Genomic DNA, 21,373 nt, shown 5'->3' with positions numbered 1-21,373 from the left:
GGGGACCCAAAATTGACCACCCCAAGATATGTCTCTTTGGCATGAGGACTATATGAGGCTGGTTTCTTTGCAGACAGGAAAGCAACTAAAAAGTAGAACTAAATCTCTATCTGTAAAGGTGCCTCCCTCTCTGTACCAGGAAGAAGAAAGGAGATGACCTTCTCTCTAGAAACTCTTAATCAATGCCAAAGGCAAGGACTTAAATCTGCATTTTATTGTGCTTGTCTGGTAACCTCCTGTAACTGACTTCCCTTATTAAGCATCTTTCCTTAGGCCAGGAACTGATTGCTGCACTCACCTGTGACCACCCAGCTCAAGACAATAGACTTGCCTCCAGCTACGCCCACCGAGACAGCAGACCCACTACCTGCTGTGTCCATCAAGCGCTGTACCGACAGGGCAATCTTGTGACTATTGTGGGAGGGACATTTCAATCGTATGTGAAATATCCTGTTTGGGGGTATAGAACCACTCTGTGCACCCCACTTCTTGGGTGCCCTTTCTTCCTGCAGGAAGAAAGGCCCCGGGCCATGGTTCCTCATAAAGCTTTGTTTAATTTTCTCTTGCTTTTCTGTCTCATGTGAATTTAATTCGTTCTCCGGCCAGACGAGTCCACATTTAGGTAGAGGATGTCTTCCTCCCCTACATTTTTTTTTTCTGCTTTATCTCCCCAAACCCCCCTGTATATACTTGCATATCGTAGTTGCAGGTCCTCCTAGTTGTGGGATGTGGCACGCCACCCCAACTTGGCCTGACAAGCGGAACACGCGAACTTAACCACTCAGCCACAGAGCTGGCCCTGAGGACAAAGTTTTAATTTCTTTCCAGAAAAATATTCCATTGTGTGAAATATTTGGGGATAGCGGAGGAATGGGATTGGCAAGGGGAGGGAAGGGGGTCCAGGAAACAGTGAGAGTGACACAGGCCATGCTTATTTACTGTGGAATGTGGGTAGACACACGGAGGAGCACAGCACGCACCCCGCCCAGGATAAAGAGCGTGACTCAGACACCACGTGTTCCCTCCACGGTAGCCCACGTGCTGATCTTCTTGCTGACCTTTCCTTGCTTTTCTTCTGGTTTTATCACATGTGTACGTGTGCCTGTGTGTATTCTTAAAAACACATGGTCTAGTTGTGAAAAGCAAAGTGGCCAATGCAGATGTCACCGGGTGAGGAAAGGGCACTGTGACCACTGTGGGGTGGAGACTCCAGAGAGGGCAGTGGGACGGTCCCTGGGCACAGGGCCCCTCTCCCCAAGAGCTGACGGCAGTGGATGCCTGCTGCTGTGTGACGCTGTACCCCAAAACCTGAGGCCTGAAACAGCAACGGACACTTAGCATCTCAGGGCTTCTGAGGGCCGGGCTTCGGGAGTGGCTCTGCTGGGTGGTTCTGGTTCAGGATCTCTCATGAGGTTGCAGTCAAGAGATTGGCGGGGGCTGCATTGTCTGAAGGCTCCACTGGGGCTGGGTGGCGCACTCATGTGGCTGTTCGTGGGAGGCCTCAGCGCCTCACCTCAGGGGTCTCGCCACGGGGCTGCTTGGGCGTCCTCACGACTTGGCAGCTGGTTTCCACCAGAGCGAGCAATCCAAGGAGAAAGCTTCAAGGCTTCTGATGACCAGATCTCAGGAGTCACACAGGGCCCTTCCAGCACATTCTATTCATGAAAATCAAGTTGCTAAGATCAACACACTCTCAAGGGTTGAGGAGTAAACTGCCACCTCTTGAAGAGATGGATATGAAAGAACGTGCTGACATGTTTTAAATCTGCCACCAGCCCTGCTGGGGTCCTGGGAAAGGCACTGTGGTCAGGGTCCCTGGCGGGGCTGCGGTTGGGCAGGGCCTAGACATTAGGTAGGTGTATAGTTGGGGGGGTGGGCAGAAGCTCTGAACACGACATGGCCTCACAGTGTGGAACCTTGCTGTAGGATGAGCTCGCTGGGCCTTTTGTTGGGCAACCCCCCAGGACCAGGACCCTTGTCCTTCTAGACTGGTCAGATTCAACAGAAGAATCTTCCCATCTCTTGTCTGGAGAAGAAGATGGGGCTCGAGCTGAAGAGGGGTGGGCCCCTGCATGCAGCTTTCTGCCTGTGGGGACCCAGCCACGTGCGTCCCGTGTGGGGCCCTGCTCAACTGTGGCACTCCTGGGCCCAGACGCTCTCCTTGCCCCCCCTGGAGAATAGACCTCTGACCTCGGCTGGGGTGAAGGAGGGGTTACGGGGATCCACCTGCTTCTCAGCCGGCCTGCCCTGCCCCTCCCCTCCTGCTCCTGGCTCCACCACTGCACGTCAGCCCCTGGACCTCGGGACCAGGCACAAGGCCTGAGCAGCAGGCAACGCTTGACCAGAGCGAGCCTGTGTTTGTGCCCAGGGTTCTTCTGCAAGGTTAGCTTGCATCTTGGGAGGCCCTCGTCCGCCTGCCCTGGCCTGGAACTTGCCCAATCTGGTCATCTGTGCCGGCTGCAGCAGTGTCCCAGATGCCTGCCCATCACCCATGAGGAAGCCCTCTTTCCCGGATCCCACCACAGCCTCGTCTGTCTGCTCCCAGCTCCCAGTCTGCAGGGAGAAGAACAGGGAGCTCAAACTACACAAAAGACGGTGACAGAGGAGACAGTGCACTGAACTCATGGAGAGGAGCCGAGGGCGAGAACCGGGAGCTCACCTGAGAACAGACGCATCGTTCATGTCATCGCATTCCGGAACGGGCTTCCTCTGTCGGGTATTTCTCTGCCAGAGGGCAGGAGGCCTCAGCTGGGCCACATGGAGCCCCTGGCTGCGGACCTGTCAGTCAGCCAGCAGCTCAGAGCCAGGCTGGACGCAGGCTGGAGGCGGGCTGGACACGGGCTGGAGGCGGGCTGCTGCAGGAAAGACTGCAGGTGGACAGAGCGGCCGTCAGAGCCCCAGAGGCCTGGTCCCCACCGAGCAGCCCGCCCCGGGACCCCGTGGGACCCCTGCCTGTGAGTGCCACACTGACCTCCCCGAGGAGGCTCTCAGAGTCCCGAGAGAATTAAGGGAGGTGAGGCCTCTCAAAACTGTCCTCAAGCCCCCGGTTGACAGTCAGATGACTTGAGAGCTCCAGACACAGGGTGTGGCACACAGGGTGTGTGTTCAGCCCAGTTCAGATAACCAGCCCAAAGCTCCAGGCCGCCTTTGCTATCTTGAGTCTAATCGTGTCCAGAAATGCTGTCTTTTTCTGAGCCCACCGGGCACGTCCATATGCACCGGCCAGTCCCCCACAGTCCACCAAACAGGACCGGCCCAGGACTAAATGAAGTTCAGACGCTTGTTCGTAAAGTGTTAACGGTTTCAAAATAGTGTGGGCCTGTCAGCGAGGCCTTTGAAGTCTCTGGCAGATTAAAAGAGCTGATGTTGGTGTGATGGCCGATTCGTGTCGCTGTTAAAGAAAAAGGCATTCACAACACTTGTCAAGATGGTAAGGGACTTTATTCAAGGGAGGGCCCTGCAGTGGGGTTTGCAGTGGGGGAGGGAGGTCAGGATCAGCTCTGAAAACAACCCTGAGAAATGGGGATTTACGTCCAAGGAGCAGAGTGGGGTCAGTGGACGGGAAATTACTAGAGGAAACATGGAGGCTGCGGGAGACGGGGTGCGGCTGAGCCCCTTCACGGGACTCTGGCTGGGGGCAGGCCAGGAGGTCAGCTACAGGGGCATGAGGAGTGGGTCAGATATGGAGAGCCATCAGGTTCCAAGGACGGGGGATTTGCCCTAAAGCGACGCGAGATTCTTGCTAAAGCTGGGCTAAGTGGGCCAAGGTCGGAGCCCAAGGTCGGGCCCTCTCAGAGGAGCCTGAGTACATGTGGTCAGAGAAAGTCTTTGTCCCTCTCAAAATTCCCATATTGAAGCCCTAGTCCCAGCAGCGCAGAACAAGACAGAGCCTTACAGAGGGGATTAAGGTAAGATGGGGTTGTTGGGGTGGGCACTGGTGTCCTTGCGAGAAAAGGAGATCAGGACACACACGCACAGAGCGATGGCTGTGTGCAGACGCAGGGAGAAGACGCCGTCTGCACACCAAAGGCAGAGGCCTCAGGAGGAACCAGCCCTGGGACACCTCCACCACAGACTCCCAGCTTCCAGGTGGAGAGAGAATTAATGTCCACTGTTAGAGCTGCCCGGTCCGTGGCACTTCGTCACGGCCACCTAGGAAGTGAGTCTGGTGAGGACCACGTGTTTCGTAGACCGGAACCGCTGGTATGTGACCGCGGGCTCCGTCCCACATGCACCTGGTCACTCGCCTGGCGGATAGATGACTCAGGGTGTTACCCAGGCAGACAAGTTCCAGGGCTGGACGAGCAAGACAAACATCCACCCCACCGACAGACAGACAAGAACCAGCCAAGGGACCATCACTCACGAGCAGCAAAACCAAGCGGTGAGAGCTGCAGAAGGGCACGTCCCACTTTGAAGGCGGTTACTCTTGTCACTTTTAGTTGCTGTTTAAAATGCCAGCGGACACAGTGACAGCATGGGCGAGCCGTGGCAGGTAGTGGACGACTGGAGGTGCAGGCGTCAGCCCCTCCCAGCCCCTGTGCCCTGCCTGGGATCCCGGGGCCTGCTCCTGCCTCCACACACACCACACACAGGCTCTCATTCCCCATAGGATGGACCCGCCGCCTGGCAGAGGAGCCACAAAGCCGCGTGGCCCACAGTGGGGCCAGATGAAGGGGGACAGGGCTTCAGGGGCTCAAGTCCCAAAGAGGAGAAGCCTGAATTTGAGCAAAGGGACACGGGGTGCATTAGAAGGCACTGAGCACCAATGGGGGCGCTAAGCCCCAGGGGAGGCCCTCTGTGGGCCTGTCTGTAGTGGGATACTGATGAGGCCGGGGACTCCAGTCCCCTGGGCCCCCCAAGAGAGGAGGGCCCACATCTGTGCACCGCAGCAGCGGACTTCAGGGCAAGGCTGCATTCCAGGGGGCTGGCATCTGTGGACACCAATGGGCAGGGTGTCTGTGGTATCTGGGCTCACCCTGGTCGGCTCCCCAATATAACTTCCAAACTGGCGTGGTCCCCACCATGTCACTCCCACCAGCTTCTGCAAGCTTCATCAGCCCCACTTCATCCTATCAGTAAGGGGGCGGGCAGGGACAGTGGCTGGGCGTCAGCAGTGCTGGGATCCATAGGGGAAGGGCCGGATCTCGGGGTGGGGGTGGCTCCCTGCCTTCCTCACCCCTGCTCCAGGTGAGCGAGCCTGTGCCTGCTTGTGGGCACTCCCTCCCCATCCTCATCTCTGCTCTTTCCTTCTCTGTCTTTCCTTTTCCAGAAACATGGTCCAGCCTCCAAGCTGGGTGTCTCCAAGTGCATCTGGCTGCCACACTCCCTCCTGGCAGGGCTGTTCCACTGCTGTCTGTCCCATCGCTGCCGCCTGCCCCCGCCTGGCCTGGAACAGCTGCCTGCTCCCTCCTGCAAGACCGGCATCCACACCGGCGTCCACACTGGCGGGCATTTGTTTGTTTAAACAACTCCACCAAGAGGCGTGGGGCACTTACCCCCGCCCTCCCCCCGTGGGCATTGGTCAGCCCCATCCCAGCGCTGTCCTAGGTGGGCCCACCCCTCACCCGCCCCACCCCTGCAGGGGCTGCCTGATATGCACCCAGCAAAGGCGCAGAGGGTTGCCAGAGGGGCTGAGCGAGCCAGACAGTGCCCAAGAGGCTGAGGGCTGTGAGTCCTGAGCTGGGATGCCTGTTCCTGCTGTTGCTCCCTGGCTGGCCCTCCCTGGGTAGGGATGCAAACCACTGTCCCAAGTCAGCACACACATCCCAGCTCTGTCCCCAACTCCCTCCTCAGGTCTCTGAGCCTCGATGTGGGACTTGAACCTCGGGGTCCCTGTGGGTGGGGGAGTTAGGACAGCCCTGCCATCTCCATCCACCAACACTGACCCAGCTGTGCCAGGTCCTGGGGACGTGGCCGAGAACCGGACAGGGTCCCAGGTCCCCCAGCTGCCATTCCCAGGGGAGACAGACACAACTGGGAAAGAAATCAGTTCTGGCGTGGCTGTCTTTCTGACTGTGGCAGATGCTGTGAGTGAAATAAGGTCCAGTGCTGTCCACCAGGGCCCGCCGTGCCCACTCACAGGACCTCGCGTCTGTCCCACAGACACACCACGCAAGCTCCCATCTCCTCCCCCAAGGGGGTCCCCAGCACACTCCCACCCCTGGCCCCATCCTGCTTCGTGCTTCTCAGTGGTTACCCTAGGGTCACCTTCCCCTTGTATGTGATCTGTCCCTCTCACCAGAACATCCCTCAGGACCCTTAATACTTAGAAAAGTGCTCAGCATACAGCAGATCCACAACAAAGGATTCTTGGATAAATGACTGACCGAATGAACGAGGAAGTGGCACCAGAGTGGAGATCTCATCTGAGAGAACAGACGTGCAAAGCACCAAGGAAGGAAATTCTAAGCAGAAGGAGCACCCAGTGCAAAGGCCCTGGGTGGGGAAGAGCTTGGTCCTTTGAGGGACAGAGGAGGCTGGGAGCACAGCAGCGGGGAAGCAGAGGCAGGTGGGACAGACCACGCGAAGCCTTGGGGCCGGGAAGGGCTGGGTTTTTACTCCAGGGCAGCGGGGAGCCACCGGAGCACTCCCAGCACAGAATGGAGCGCACAGAATGGAGCCCGCTGTTCACTTGTGCGTGCCATTGCTGCTCACGGGCATTTCTCTTCCCATTACGGCGAGTTCCCCACCAGCCAGCTCAGCCTGCACTTCAGACACCAGAAATGCAGGGGGACAGACTCCCCCAAACAGAAACACCCCACTGGAGAGCATGTCAGAACCACAGAGAGAGATGTAATTTCAGTGACACGATAGCTTTGTCTCCCCACAAAGACGGGGCCTTGTGGACAAGCCACACGCTGACAGCACTTGGGACGTCACAATTCTTCTGGGTCCCAATCCAGATGGCCTCCGGGAGTATGGGAGCCTGCCCCGGGTGCCTCGCAGAAGGGAGTGGCTGCGAGCACGAGTGGGCACTCATTGGTGGCCGCTGACGCAGGGACGGGAGGGGAGTCCGTTCTCAGCTCGGCCACCTCCACAGGTGCCTCTCCTCCCCCGCCATGCTGCCCCGCCAGCCTAGGCCATCCTGGATCAGGAGGGGAAGGTGGGCGCCTCGGCCAGCGGGCGCGACATGCTCTGGATGGCCCACTGCAGGATGCCGTCGAAGGAGTGCTGCAAGACAGAGCAGAGGGCAGCGGCTCGGGGCCCTGGCCAGAAGCCCCAGGGGACAGCTGTGCTGACCCCCCACATCTGGCCACCCTGGCCTCCAGGGTCACCTGAAATCATAAACATTGTGCATGAAGACACCATCCAACCGGACCCTCCTATGCAGAGGTGGGGAAACCAAGGCCCGTGGCCTCACGGGACATGTCAGTCGAGGGGACTCCTCATCCAGTGCTCTTCACAGCATCCTATGAGCCCAGGGCACAGCCACCACGGCTGTTCTGCCTCCTGAGGTGGCTCCCTCCCAGGTGGAGAGGCAGGGCCAGCTCCTTCCCTCACTCTGCTTAGGGGCCTGACGATCCAACAGGACTGCAGGGGTCATGGGAAGACCCAACATTCCAAGAGAATGGGGGTGACTTGCACCCAAAGGGGCTTGTGAATCTGTCCCCCATTTCTCTGACCGTATCCGGAGACCCGGCCCCTCCCAGAGCTCCAGTACCTCTGGTCACCTCTTGCCCTCCAGGGGTCCTGGGGGCTCTACAGACACCTGCACAGACGGGGCCCACTCATGCACGGCCCGCCACACAGGGCAGGGCCCCCATGGTCAGCTGGGATCCCCGACATGCCACACTGGACACCCGAGGAGGACAAGGGTTGGCTACTTGAGTTCTGGAAACGACTGGAGGAGTCTGACCTCCTATCAACAGAAGATGGGGCCTCTAAAAGCCACAGTTTCTTCCCAGCAGCCCCAGTTGTCCATCTTAGGGTGGACGGGCCTGGGTCAAGAGGGGGAGTGAGAGATGTGCCAGGGGCAGAGGTTCGAGGCAACCACCCCACACCCGGGGACTGTCGTGGCCTCTGAGTCTGGCTTCAGTGGCCCCGGTGCTGGGGTTCTGCAGGGCTGGCCCCCCATGTCCAGGCCCCCAGGACCTGTGGGCTGGCTAGAAGGGGCCAGGGGCTCAGGGTCTCCCCTTGGCTTGTTTGCTCACACGTGGAGGGGCCAGCACCACCCTGGAGTGGTGTGGGCCTACTGTGCTCAGTATGCCCAGAGAGGGGGTCTCCTAGCCACTCCCGTGGCTCAGACGCTGGCTGCTGGGGGCGGGGGGAGTGGAAGAGGAGGACCAGGTGTCACCCCCACCAGGTGATGCATTACCTCGTTCAGGAGGGACTCCAAGTCATCCCTGTGCAGAACGGGCTCGTGACCAGCAGAATCGTCCCCCACCTGGAATCCGGGAAAGCGAAGAGGTCAACCCAACTTCCACACCCCCGCTGGGGACATCCCCATGGAAGCAGGAGTCCCTGCAGAGGCAACAGGGCCTTGGGACCGGGTGGCCTGTGCCAGGGCAGTGGGGGAGCTGGGGTGCTTCTCCGGGCGGGGCCCTGAGAACTGAATTCTCACACCTAGCTTCCGGGCACAGAGCAGGGTGGGCGTGAGCAAGCTTGGGGCTGCCTGCCCAGGGCTCTGCCAACTCTGGAAGCTGGCTGCCCAAGACTCCCCAGGCCTGCCAGGCTCCAAATGCTGTCAGCAGCCCTCTGGGGAAAGCCGGGCGACTTAGAGAACCAGCTGGAAGGGACCCTGCCCCAGAGAGGCAAGTGCCTGGTCCGATGCCAGCCATTCAACCATCCAACAAGCATCACCAGGGCCAACCGTGCCCCTGGGCGAAGAGCCGAGAAGGGAATGAGGCCCCAGCCTCCCCGGCTGGGAGGGAGAGAAGACCACACTCAGTGGAACCACAAGAAATTGCAGGGTTTGTAGCTCAAAACAGGCAACTGTCAGCACTTGCCCCGGGGAGGGTCTGATAAACACAGGCCCTGCAAGGTGCTGCCAGCCCTGGGCGCCTGAAGGAGGAACACAGCTCCGGGGTGTGGGGGGCACTCAGGAAAGGGTCTGGGGGCCACACCCACATTCACTGACTACCCCTGTGGAAGGGGGCCGGGGAGGGCCAAGAGGGGCTGGAACTTTTTACTCTAAAATGACATTACATGTTACATCCAATGGACAGAAACGGATCTTTGCTGTTAAGAGAAAACAACCCAGACATCAAGGGAGGGAGCATCTTCTGGAGGGAGGGCCCCTCTCCTGGGAGCCAGCCCCACAAGGCTGCCTGCAGTGGAGGCACGTGAGCAGGCTTGGGCACGCAGTGCAGACAGTGGAGATGATGAGAGAGGCTTCCAGAAGGAACAGGATGTGGACAGGTGTGAGCCATGCCAGGTGGTCCACTGGAACCCCCTCGTGGGTAGGACCTCGGTCAGAGGCTCATCCCCAGTGCCTGGTGCCCTGTCCCCACATAGTGTGTCCAGGGAGGATGAGGCCGAACTGGAAAGCAGGATGGGCATGCAGACGTCGTAGGACTAATCACCACCCCGGGGCCCCCAAAGATTCTTGGGGGACAGGGACATCGTCAGAAAGGGCCCTGATGTGGGCAGTCAGGGCAAGACATGCCACCCTGTAGAAGCTCCTGAATGGGGACACAAGGGACCCCCCCCCATGTTCTGAGGAAGCCCCAGGATGACGGTGGCTCCCCAGCTGGGGCCTTGGCCCGGTTTCTTCCTCCACCAACACATGAGGACGGACTACCTCTCCTGAGGGGCTGCCGGCTGCAGGAAGGGGCTGGAGAGGGTCTCCTCCCCTGGCCGCTGGAGGATTGGGGGCCAGATTACACAGGGGTCACACTCGGTCATCCAGGGTGGGTGCTCCTCCCAGGTGGAGAGCCTCCTTCCTTGGCTCCCCTCACCCCCATTCATACTCCAGGGATCAGAGCTGGGGGGGGGGGGGACGGATGAGGCAGCAGTTTAGGGGAGCTGGAGGAGGGTGCCCTAGGGGCGTAGGGGAGCTCCGGGCATAGCTAGCTTAATTGCGAGACAGACCTGCATCCAACCGGGGGCTTCATAGCCACCATTGCTTCCGTGGGTTTCGTTTTTAAACAGATGTAAATTATCAAAAAGGAGTCGATTGAAACAAAGATACTGTATTTAAATCACCAACACACGGTCAGGGGGTCTGGTGCAAACCTGCGAAGCTGGACCCCCAAGTCTCCCCTGGAGATGGGCTCCGCCAACCCCACCCCGTGGGGCCACCCTCACCTGCGCACCGGGCGCCGCGGTAGCACCGACCTTGGCGGGCCCGGCAGCCGAGCGGGCGGGGCTCGGAGCAGGCGCCCCCTCCACCGGGGCCAGGGCAGGGTCTCCGGAGCACGATCTGCAGCGCAAGACCGCCCTGTGCAGACGGAGGAGAGGCTGCGGGACTGTCTGGGCTTGGCAGCGACAGGCACGGTGGGTTGGGGTGACCCACCCCCTCCGTCACCTCCCTCCGCCCTCAGCCCTCAGCCCTCCGCCGGAGCCTGGCGCTCACCCGGACCGAGCGCCCGCGGGGAAGTGGCAGCGCCAGTGGAAGGCAGCGGCGCAGTGCGCGCACCGCAGCACGTCCGCCCCGTCCCCGCACACGCCGCACCGCGCGCCGGGCGCAGGGCCCTGCGGGACAGACAGCGCGGTGACCTGGGGCCCTCTGCCCTCTGCCGCCCCCTGACGCCGCCGGGCTGGACGGCGGGGAGGGGCGCGCCGGTGGGTATCCGCAAGGTGCCTCGTTGTGGCCGCCAGACAGTGGGGCCCCCGATTTTGGGATCCTGGCCCCGAGGTCAAGGGCGCCCCAGCACCTTTGGGCTGCAGCCGGGGGAAATGAGGTGTCCCGACCTCGCTCCCCCTTGGTGGGCCAAGTCTCCCTCCGGGAACAGGCTGTCCCAGAACAGGAGGGAGGGGCTGAGGGACCTGGGGACTTCCCATCCGCAGGGCCCTCCCGGCCCTCTTCACTGTCCTGCCTCTCTGAGGGGTGGGCTGGGTGGGGGTTTCAGGAGCAAGGAGAGAATCCGCTGGGGTTCCTCCAGGATGCCCTCCTCCCTCTCCTCCCCCACCTCCTGTTCTGGGCCTGCTCCTCACTGCACCCAGCAGTGTCCCCTCCTCAAGGCCAGTCTGGTGACCCCTAACCTCCCCCCCTCCCGCCGGCTAACCCCTGTCCCCTTTCTCCCTGTGTGGCTCGCTGCCCTCCTGTTTCAGGTGCCTCTGGCTGCCCTAGGCCGTGAGCATCCTGAAGACTGCCACCTCACCAGCCCCCACTCACCTGCTGCCCCTCAGGACCCACACACAGTAGGGGTCGCAGGGCCGAAGAGTCCAGCACCGGCAGGGGGGCTGCAGAAGGTGGGGCCAGCAGGTGCTTGTAGGTGACAGCAGCGTCCATCCCGGCCGGGGGCTCCCTGGGTGGTCCCCTAACCTCTTCTCCTGTCGACCTCAGTCCCAGGAGGACCTGGAACCAGAGGTCAGTGCTCAGAGGGGCCACAGGGCATCCTTGCCCAGCAGCATCCAGGGAGTTAGTAACTGCTGGGACCCTGGGAACCTGGGTGGGGTCTGGTGTTGTGGGAGGCATCCCACCCTGGGGTCAGAAAGCCATCACGGGCTGTCAGAGTAAATGTTTGCTATATGCCGGGGCTTGTGTTGTAGCCCTCACATCTCTGCTGCAACAGAACGCTTAAAACATTTCTGGAGAATATTATCAGTGGTCAAAGTGCGTCCCCATGTGGCCGACAGAGCCGATGCCCCCATGAGAGCACTGAGAAATGGGGCCACTGTAACAGCGGCTGGTGGGGGCTGGTGCCCCTCGGCCCTGAGAGAGAAAGCCACATAGATGTGGCCAGGCCAGGGTGGGGGTGGGGGCACACGCTTCCATGGCTTGGACAGGCCCGACCCACAGGAGCGGCCAGGGGGCAGGACTCCAGACTGACGGAGGGCCTGGGAGGGGGCCTGTGCATACCGGGGTCTCAGCAGGCGGCTCCTGAGGCTGGGTCTCCTCTGCCTGGGCCAGGTCCCTCTGGGGTCTTCCCTGGAGGCAGCTGGTGCACCTCCAGGTCCCACTGCTCGCGTCGTCACCAGAGAGGGACATGCAGGGCAAGGCAGAGGGGGCAACAGAGTCCCAAACCCGTCACACAGGGGAGGCCTGAGGGCTCCTCCAGCCCACCCTTTCCTTTTATAGATGGGGAAACTGAGGCTGGGGCTGGGAAGTGGACAAAGCCCCGTGGAAGGGCCTGCCCGGCCAATCAGCAGGAGCCCAGGATGCCTGCTATTGATCCCTGGAGCTGTTCTGATGCGTGTTCCCAAAACACGCAGCAGCCGGTGCCTGACTCTCATGGGCCTTGCCCTGCATGGAGGGTCTCCCTGGCTGGGGTGTCTGTGTCCCTGGGCCCACCCTGCCATGTTTCCATAAAGGGGATGGTGCCCAGCACAAGGGGAGACGGTCAGGGCAGGAAGGAAGAGAATGGAAGAATGACAGGCAGTCAGTGTCCGCCGGAGCTGACCCATGACCCTGGCTGAACCCTCTCATTTTAGTGGTGCAGCATCTGAGGCTCAGAGATGTGACCTGGTCAAGGTCACGCAGCAAGCTGAGGCAGGGCCAGTGCCAGAACTCCACCCAGGCACTCCCCCACCACACAGACGACCATGGCCTGTGGGAGCCAGTGGTGGAGGGCAGGGCTTGGCGGGCCGGGGGTAGGGGCACCAAGACGCAGACTATGAGGGCTGGCGCTGCGCGGAGGACGGGCACCCACTGGCTCTTGGCGGTGCAGCTCTGTGGCCTCTGTGCTCCCCAACCCTGACGTGGAGTTGGACCTTGCTGGGGGGTGGGGGGCCAGCTGCTAGTGGGAGTTTGGGCTGAGGAGTATGGGGTGAGATGGGACGCGATGGCCTTTCTTTGCCTTCGGCCTCCATTCTGCTTCACCACCCTCAGGGGCCCCGCTGGCCAGGCTGGGAGGATAGTGTAGCCACATGGGGAGGTGGGATGGGGAGACCCCAGGCCCACTGCCCAGCGACCTGAACCAAGGCCCCCTCCCAGGCGGGCCTCACTTCCCCATCGTGGAACGGAGGCTCTCTGGGCAGCTCCCACTCATGGTCTGTGGATGGAGGCAGCCCTGGAGCCGGGTGGGGTGGCCTGGGTGCTGCAGAGGTGACGGGTGCCAGGCTCACCTGGGGATCTCCTGGAGTGGTGGGGACAGGCAGGCCAGGTGGAAGGCCCGGGGGCAGCCATCGCAGCAGATGAGCTCCCCGCCGTCCCGGCACACTGCACACTCGTCCTCGTTCTTCTGACGCAGGTGAGAGACACGTGCGCTCCGGGAGAGCCCGGGATGGGGTGGCCCCCCCCCCCAGAGACCCCAGAATGGCTCCGCCCGCCAGCAGCAGTGTCTCCCAGGGGCACCCAAGCCCCTGAAATGCCACCTTGACTGCCTGCTCCCCAGGTCCCCAAGACCCCTTCCATCTCTGAGACTATTCCCACACAGACTGTTCCCAGCTCCGTCTCCCTTGAGACCAGGCTTTCAGAAAGCCTGGTGTCCCATGGGCACCTGTGACTGCACACGCACCCCCATGTAGCCCCCTCCTCATGGGGCAACGGAGCGCAGGCCCAGCCCTGTTTCATTGGCCCAGGGCACCTGCCGCCCCCTCTGCCGGAGGCCTTCACCCTGCTTGTGCCCCTGCCTGGACAGTGCCCACCCTGCCCCCCAGATGCCACCTCCTCCAGAAGCCCCCCAGACTGCCAGGCTGGATAGCCCTGCACAGCAATGAGCATGCTCATTGTAACTCCCCCCGGAGCCCGCCAGCCAGAGAGTTCCTGGGACAGGCGTGGTCCTCCTCCTGGTGCCCAGGGCCCAGCACCGTGCCGGGCACAGAGGGGTCAGGGTCTGCAGCTGGTTCTGTTCATTAAGAAACAGTGCTGGGAGCCCAAGGATGTGCTTGACGCTGGGGTTCCCAGCTCCCAGCAGGGACCACCACCCCACCCACACACGGGGCCAACACCCTGGTCTGAAAAGCCTGGGAGGATCTCACATTCTCTAACTTATTGGAATGGTTTCAAGAATTGTTCATTAACAGAAAAAAATAGTATTAATAAAAAGGCTCCACCCTGTGAACAGAAGCTCAGGCCTCTGTCCTCGTCACCCGATCGAGTGCCCTGTTCAAGGGGCAACGTGGCAGAAGGACCCAACCACGGACGGTGGGGATGGGGGCTCCTCCCGTGGTCTGGGCGTTACCTGGTGGAGCTGGGGCTCACTGGGGAGGGCAGGAGGGGCCAGGACTCTGCCCTGCTGGCCTGCCCTCGGATCGCCTCCACCCTGCAAGAGGAAGAGGGAGGGTCACGTGGAGTGGAGGCAGCCAGGGCAGCGAGGAGCCCCTTCAGAGCAGCCCCCAGCCCCCAGCAGAGCTCCTGGCCCAGAGGCAACGCCACTGCTGCTGTGTATGCTGGGGGAGGGCCTCCCCAGGGCGGCAGGGGCATCGCTTACAGGAGCAGCCGTCTGGGGCCCCTTGGCTCGGACCAGGGTCTTCAGGCCGCCGCTGCGAGTCTTGTTCTTCCCCCCACCGGGGTCTTCGAACTTGCTGGGAGTGTAAAACTCCCCCCCAACCTGGATGCACTTCTTGGAGCCCCCTGGGAGGAGATGCTGACTGGCCCCTGCTCAGCTGCGCTGCAGGCCCAGGCCAGCCCGGCGGGCCACAGAGAGGCTGCCCACTCCACAGCTTGCTCTTCCGTCTCCCCCACCCACCCGAGTCAGGTCTGGGGCCGGAGTCCTGGGCACAGGACTCTTCTCTGCTCGGGGCCTGTACTGGGTGAAGCATGTTCACCTAGAATCTCAGAAGAAGACCTGATCTGGAAGTAGGGTCTTGGTAGATGTAATTAGGATGGGCTCACACTGGCCCCTAAGTCCAATGACTGGAGTCCTTATGAGAAGAGGACACAGAGACACAGCGGCGAGGCCCTGTGAGGACGGAGGCAGAGGCTGGAGTGATGCCACTACAAGCCAGGGGACAAGGGTTGTCGGCTGCTGCCAGGAGCTGGGAGGCAAGGAAAGATTCTGCCCTGGAGCCTCCGGAGGGAGCACAGCACTGCCCGCACCTGGATTTTGGAATTTCTGTTGTTTTAAGGCACCCAGTTTGTGGCACTTTTTATAACAGGCTTAGGAAATTCCTGCAGGTGAGACCAGGACCCGCGTCAGCTCCCAGGGGGCCGGCTGGCCCTGGCTGTCTTCAGGGTCCCCAGCTGGTGCCAGCAGAGAGGGTGGAGGAAGGAGGTGGTGCAGGGGACAGGGAAAGAGAGAAGGGGCCGGGGCGGGTGCAGCAGGCTGTGCTGCCCAGAGGGTCCATCAGTCCAGGCCTGCCCGCAGACCTCAGAGGCTGTGAGCCAAGACCCCGAAGGGGCCCGTCCAATGGACGGAGGAGATGTAGATGTGGCCGTGGACCACCAGCCTCTCAGAAGGTCCAGGGCCTGCGTGTCCAGGCGTCCCCACCCCCTCGGGGAGAGCCAGCAGAACTACTCAGGGGGATGCCGTGCCTTGTCCACCGTCCCGTCTGCTCTGGGGCCACCAGGGAGCTAAGGGGGGACGTGGACCCCTGGCAGCCCCCCTCCCCAGCACCGTCTACCTGACTCAAACACCTGCTGGATGAGGATCCCCTCCACAGCCCCATGGGCGCCGGGGACGTCCCCAGAAGACATGGCCACGGCTCTCTGGACCGAGGCGGACATGGTCTGAATTCCTGGGGAAGGGAGCACCAGACGGGGGTCCCCAGTCAGGAAGACGGCCCCTGAGCACCTCCGCCGGGGACGGCGGGGAGCAAGAGGTGCCTGGGTGCAGAGTCCTTCCTTCCTACCTCCCAGGGCACACAGACAGACAGACAGCCCACATGTACACGCAAAGACAGGCCGTGGGAGTGTGTGTGTATCTGTGTGGTGTGTGTGTCTGTGGTGTGGGGGGTGGTGTGTGGTGTGCGAGCCGACTGAACACAGTGGACAGGAATGAACAGGGACCCAGGGCGCGGCCCTGGGTTGTGCTGGGAGGAGGTGGAGTTCCAGAGCCAGCCCTTAGGTCAGCACCAGGTGACCACAGGAGGTCTCTGAGGCCCCATGCCCTGGGGCAGAGAGGGGACAGAAAAGGGCGAGGCTGCATCCAGGTGAGGGACCAAGGAGGATTCTCTGGAGGAAGCAGAATCTGAGCTGGCCCTAAGGGCGGGGACACTCAACTGGCACAGGTGGGGTGACCCAAGGCGTCCCCTCCTTCCTGGTGTGGCTGTGCAGCCAAGGCTTTGGGGTGAGACGCCAGGCCAGCACGGTCCCAACTCCCACGACGTCCCCCTGGGGCCCCTGACCCTGTAGCAGGGGAGCACGGGCCTGACTCACCGTTGCCCAGCGGGAGGCGCTGGGGCTCTGCGTTGCTGTCTGGCTTCTTGAGGGGCTTGCCCTTCCCGTGGGAGCCTGCGGGGGGAGCTGCGGCAGCCTGGCCGTCGCTGCTGCGGGGCCAACGCCGGGGCCAGCAGGCAGAGGGAGAGCACCAGGGCGGGGTCTCCTGAGCCCCCGGGGTCCCTTTGCTTTCCCGGGCTCTCGGCTCTGGTGTCCCATCAGTAAAAAGGAAGTAACACTCCCCTGCCTACTTTACGAGGCCCTGGGGCAACAAGGGGCCACAGGCTCCCTCAGGTGTCCATCTAAATACCCAGAGGGGACCTCTGCAGCCCCCACCAGGCTGGCTCCGGGAGAGGGGGTGCGACAGACGCTCCCGGGGCCAGCTGGGGAGGGGATGTGGTCAGGGAGTGTCAGGCTCCCTGGGGGGATCTGTGACCTCACCAGCTCCTCAAACTGGGTACCTGGGCTGGAGGTGCCCCTCGGGGACAGGGCGGTCAGAGGGGCGGCCCGCGGCTCCTCCAGGGCCTTCCTCTTGGTGGGGGGCCTGGGCAGCAGCACAGGGGCCTTGGGGCCGGCCGGGGGCTTCCTCCCCTTCCGGGGCTGGCTGAGGTCCACATCTGCAGCGCGAGCAGGAGCGGGGCGGGGCCTCATGAGCAGAACCGACACCGGGCAAAGAGGGCGGGGCCTCGGCCCTCTGCTCTCAGAACCCAAGACATCCTAGGTGATGCCCAGGGGCTCCCCAAACCCACACCCCCTCATCCTTTTCCTCCTACAGTCCAGCTGGGGCTCAGTAGGATGACTCCAGCGGCCCCAGGCCCCCGGAAGGGAGGCTGAGCCCTCAAGGACCCGGGCCCCAGCCCAGCCCCCACCTTTGGGGAAGCTGTCTAGGATGGGCTGCAGCCGGGCATATTTCTCCAGATTGAAGTCCTTGAAGAGAACCCTCCAGAAGTCCAGGATGACGGCTGCGTCTTGGGTCAGGAGCCAGGAGAGGAGCGCATGGAAGGCCTGCGGGCAGCCCTCCTTCTCCTTGAGACGCAGAGTCTCCTGAAGCAAGAGCGGGGAGTAGGGGGCTCCCTGCCTCCTGCTTCCCCGGTACCCGACTCCCCGCTCCACTATGGGACTAGAGAGCAGATGCCAACCCAGAGGGGGCTGCTGGAGACATGGGCACCCATGTCCATCCCTTTGGCTTGGGCCAGGCATGGGGGTTCTGGGGTGTGGGGTACTTGGAACTCATCTCTGGGGATCATCCCCTGCCTTAGACGGAGGGTTGGGGAAGTGGATTGAGGGGGGCCTGGGACTTGTCCTGGAGACCATCGCCTCGTCTTGTGGCTGGGGCCTTGGGGCCAGGGGAGAAGCTCTCACTTGTCCTGGGGGCCCATCCCCCTGGTTCGTGGGCGGGGCATAGCGACGGCGCAGGGGCGACCGGGGCGGGGAGGGGCTTTGGGGGCGGGAGAGTCGGGAGGGGCGGGGCGGGGAGGGTTTGTCTGGAACAACTCTGCCGGGACCCTGCTCCTGGCTCCTGGGCGCCGGCTTGGCAAGGCTCGGGCGCGTTGGGGGTCTGGATTGGGGCCCACCTGGAACTTGTCCTCGGGGACCACGTCGTGGTCGGCCAGCGCGTGCAGCAGCGGGAAGGCGCTGTCCACGGCCACGGCGATCTCGGTGCGGTGCAGCCTCAGGAGGCGGCGCAGCGACGCATCCCCGCCGGCCCGGGCCTCGCTGGCCATCGCGGGTTCTGGGGCGCGGCGCTGGGGGCCCCCTCTCCCCGCCTGGGGTCCCGCGGCCTCTGGGTGCCGCTGGATTTGCGGGTGTCCGGGCCACGTCTGCCTCCTGACCCTCGCGCTCCTCCTGCCCCGCCGGGCACACCTGGGCGGGCACCTACGCGGGGCTGAGCAGCCAGGCCCGGGCTCTGATATACCAGACTCCCCACGGAAAGAGCAAAGGGCGCGCTGCCCTCGAGCCAATCAGGGCCGGGGGAGCTTCCGGAGGGGCAGGAAGGGAAACTTCCCTGTAACTGAGTAAAGAGAAGGTCTCATCCACCCGCCAGCCCCCATTCGGCACCTGCCAGCAGGCTGTCGGCTTTTCTTTCCTTTGTAAAGGAAGCTTCTGATCCCTCAGTGAGGTGGCTGGGACCCCTCTCAGTTCCCAAAATGTGGTCCTGGCCTGCATCCCACAGGGCCCTGTTCAAATGGGGGAAAGCCAGGACAGATGCCCTTAGCCTCACCCAGGCCAATGTCTTGGGCACCGGAAGGGGTTGTCCGGGTGTCCGGCACGTCAGAGAGACCAGGGCAAGAGGCCACCATGGGACTGGGTTTGGGCAGGGTCCCCGGGGGGGAGTGGGCACAGCCCCTGCTCAGAGTCCCAGGCCTGAGGCTGTAGGCGGGTCAGACAGAGGGGTGCTCTGCCGATGGAGGACGCAGGCTGTGACTAGCATGTGTCAGTGGTACAGCACTGGGCGCTGCCTGGAGGCTGTGTGAGGCTGGGAAAGTCGTTTCCTTTCTCCGAGCTGCAGTCGCCTCACCTTTAAAATGAGCACGTTTGCTGGGGGACCCCAGTGCAACCTACTCTGCTTCCTCCAGGTGTGTTAGAAAGTCAAGCTTCGAGAAGGCAGCGGACCCCATGGGCAGACATGCCTGTGTATGAGCCAGGGAGCTCCTGTGTTTGTGGGGCTCACAGCCCAGGGAGAGGCACCCCAGGACCCTTCCTGGGGCCTAGGCTGGGGGATGGCCTAGCCTGGAGGGTCAGAAGCTCACGGGGGAGGTGGGGAAGGCTTCCCAGAGGGAATTGCAGCAGAGGTTCCCAGGTCCACGTGGCAGGAACAGCATCCTGGGCAGAGCATGCGCAGGTGCACAGGACCCAGGCCTCCAAGAATGCTGAGCCCGTGGTCCAGCAGGGTGTGGCCTGGGGGCAGGGGGCTGCGCAAGGGCACAGAGGGAAGGCCGGTCCATGGGGTCAAGCAGGAAATAATCTGGTCAGGCTTGTGTTAGAGAGAGAAGCTGGGTGCCTGTGGATGAGGCTGGAGGGTGAGTGCTGGCTGCAGGAGGCCTGGGGACAGGGGCAGCACTGGACTGGGATGGGCCACATGGGGCAAGGGGAGGGGAGGCCCGATTGGACCCATGACCAGTTCATGGGAGTGTCGGCAAGATTTCTCACGTGTGTAGCCCTTTATGTTTTATACTGAAGTGGGGGTTCATGGTGGGGAGCTGAGGGTCCCCCCTGACATGGGAACCCTGTCTTGGTTTCTCCCCTGCCTCCAGGCCCGGGTTCCCTGAAAGTTCAGTTCTGGATTGCTCCAGGGGAGCATTCTGGGGGTGTTCAGAAGCAAGCCCGGGGAGGGTATTGACGGAGGGGGAGAAGTAAGCTCCATCAGCCTGGAGTCGGGGACAGGGAGAAGAGGTGAGGGGCCTGGGAGGTCATCATCTCAGAGAGCCTGGACCTGCGTGTGGAGCTCTCAGTCAATGCAGAGTCAGAACAGGCTGGCTGTCCCACAGAATGTTCTGGGGACTCTGACCCAGGGATGGGGCCCTCGCGCTGCCTGCCTCTTGGGCTCCGAGCCGGCTGGCTGCAGAGCTGTGGGTGGTGGCCCAGAGATGTGTGACTTGGGGGCCTTCCCAGCCCGTCCTGCACTGTGCCTCCTGCAGACACCCAGCGGGACTCCGGAACGGGACTGCCCACTCAGAGTAGCATCTTCTTCCCTGCCCAGGCCGGGCAGCTGCCTATCGACCTGTCCTGCTCTCTCCTGCAAGTGTGTATCTTCTGTAAAAAGATGAAAGGAAGCGCAAACCAAAATCACTCCTAAACCCCATGCCCAGCTGGCTTCCGGCTGTTGGGGAGTGCCTCCAGTCTCCTTGCTCATGTGGGCAGGGGTCCCACGAAGGTAAAGTCACTTCACGTCACATCTAAAGGCCAGCAGGCTCTGAAATTCCCACACAAAAGCACCCAGGGGTTCCGGGGAACCGTGCTTCTGGCTTTAGGGGGTGGCCAGTGAATGCTGCTCTCCCCTGGCTCAGCGACCCTCTCCCGTGAGCCTCGCTACCTCCAACGTCACTCTGCGCCCAGTGGAACTTGTCCCCTGGGTGGCTGAGAGGTCATCAGGGGATGCCTTAGCCCCAAGACGACTGGTCAAAGGGAACTAAAAACTGCCCAAAGATCAAAGTCTTTGCTTCACCTGTGTAATCCTCGAAATCCTTGCAGGTGTACGTGTGTCGCCGGCCACGCCTGACCACTGCGGCCATCACTCAGCCTCTCTGCAGATTAGCAAACAGGCTCCTGTAGAATTTCGGACTTTCCGCCAGGCCGGGGGTTTCCACGGCAGCCCCTCGCTGCAGGCGCCCTGGAGCTGCAGGGATGCGTGGAGGTGGCCTTCGAGAGCCACGGAGGGGCCGAGGGTGAGGGCCCAGCCGGCCTTCAGCTGGGTCTCTGCCGTCATGGGGTTGAGTCTCAGTTCCTCCAAGAGGCACTGGGCATAGCGACATGCTTGCCACTTGGTAGGCCACCTGTACGCCTCTGTCCTCACCTGCAAGGGAGCGAGCACAGTAGCTCTTCTTATTTACACATCAGACACCACAAGCCCCACCACGCACCAGGCCCTGTTCTGAGTTCTATGCAATTGTACTCAGTCTCAGAACAGGCCTGTTAGGTCAGCGTTATTATTCCATTTTACAGATAAGGACACTGAGCACGGAGAAGTTAAGGAGCTTGACCAAAGTCACACAGCTAGTAAATGGCGTTGGATGGATGGTGTCAGGTCCATGCTCTCAGCACACAGGGCTCTCTCCTGGTGCCCAGCGTACATCAGTGTATCAGCTTGCAAAGAGGAGGAAGTACTTCCTGTGTGATGTGCTCAGAGGTCAGGGAGGAGCAAGGTCCCAGTGGCAGGGCAGGGCAGAGACTGGAGGGGGCCTGCTCCTCAGCTGCTTGGCCTTGGCCCCCTCAAGGAAGCCCGGGCGCTGTAATCTTCTCCCCTTGCCCCAGATGGAGGCTTCAGTCTGTGCGGCTCCCCCAAAGAGGCAG

The 21,373-nt window shown here is 61.9% G+C and overlaps 1 protein-coding gene and 1 long non-coding RNA gene across 4 annotated transcripts; both read right to left on the bottom strand.

Annotated features, from left to right (window-relative positions):
• Window positions 1-794: 794 nt before the first annotated feature.
• Window positions 795-3,045, bottom strand: LOC139079829 (uncharacterized). Its single transcript, XR_011533771.1, has 2 exons — window positions 2,660-3,045; window positions 795-1,655 (listed from the first exon to the last, which is right to left on the bottom strand). It is a non-coding gene; the product is annotated as an uncharacterized lncRNA (long non-coding RNA).
• Window positions 3,046-6,775: 3,730 nt separating this feature from the next.
• On the bottom strand, window positions 6,776-18,293 carry AIRE (autoimmune regulator). 3 transcript variants are annotated; one of them, XM_070597289.1, is made up of 14 exons: window positions 17,938-18,293; window positions 17,233-17,407; window positions 16,825-16,980; window positions 16,364-16,438; window positions 15,610-15,723; window positions 14,478-14,620; window positions 14,229-14,309; window positions 13,171-13,286; window positions 11,966-12,065; window positions 11,279-11,461; window positions 10,517-10,635; window positions 10,249-10,381; window positions 8,318-8,386; window positions 6,776-7,173 (listed from the first exon to the last, which is right to left on the bottom strand). In XM_070597289.1, the coding sequence occupies exons 1-14, from the start codon at window positions 18,085-18,087 to the stop codon at window positions 7,093-7,095; spliced, it is 1,695 nt and encodes a 564-aa protein (XP_070453390.1). In that variant the 5' UTR covers window positions 18,088-18,293; the 3' UTR covers window positions 6,776-7,092. The 3 variants fall into 3 exon arrangements, with proteins under 3 accessions (XP_070453390.1, XP_070453392.1, XP_070453391.1); XM_070597291.1 differs by having other exon boundaries at window positions 10,279-10,381; window positions 17,938-18,234; XM_070597290.1 differs by having other exon boundaries at window positions 13,171-13,283; window positions 17,938-18,234.
• Between the last annotated feature and the right edge of the window lie 3,080 nt (window positions 18,294-21,373).

This window comes from Equus przewalskii, chromosome 27 (assembly GCF_037783145.1).
Source record: "Equus przewalskii isolate Varuska chromosome 27, EquPr2, whole genome shotgun sequence".
Classification (NCBI taxonomy): Eukaryota; Metazoa; Chordata; class Mammalia; order Perissodactyla; family Equidae; genus Equus; species Equus przewalskii.
This window is presented reverse-complemented; position numbering and strand designations above follow the sequence as displayed.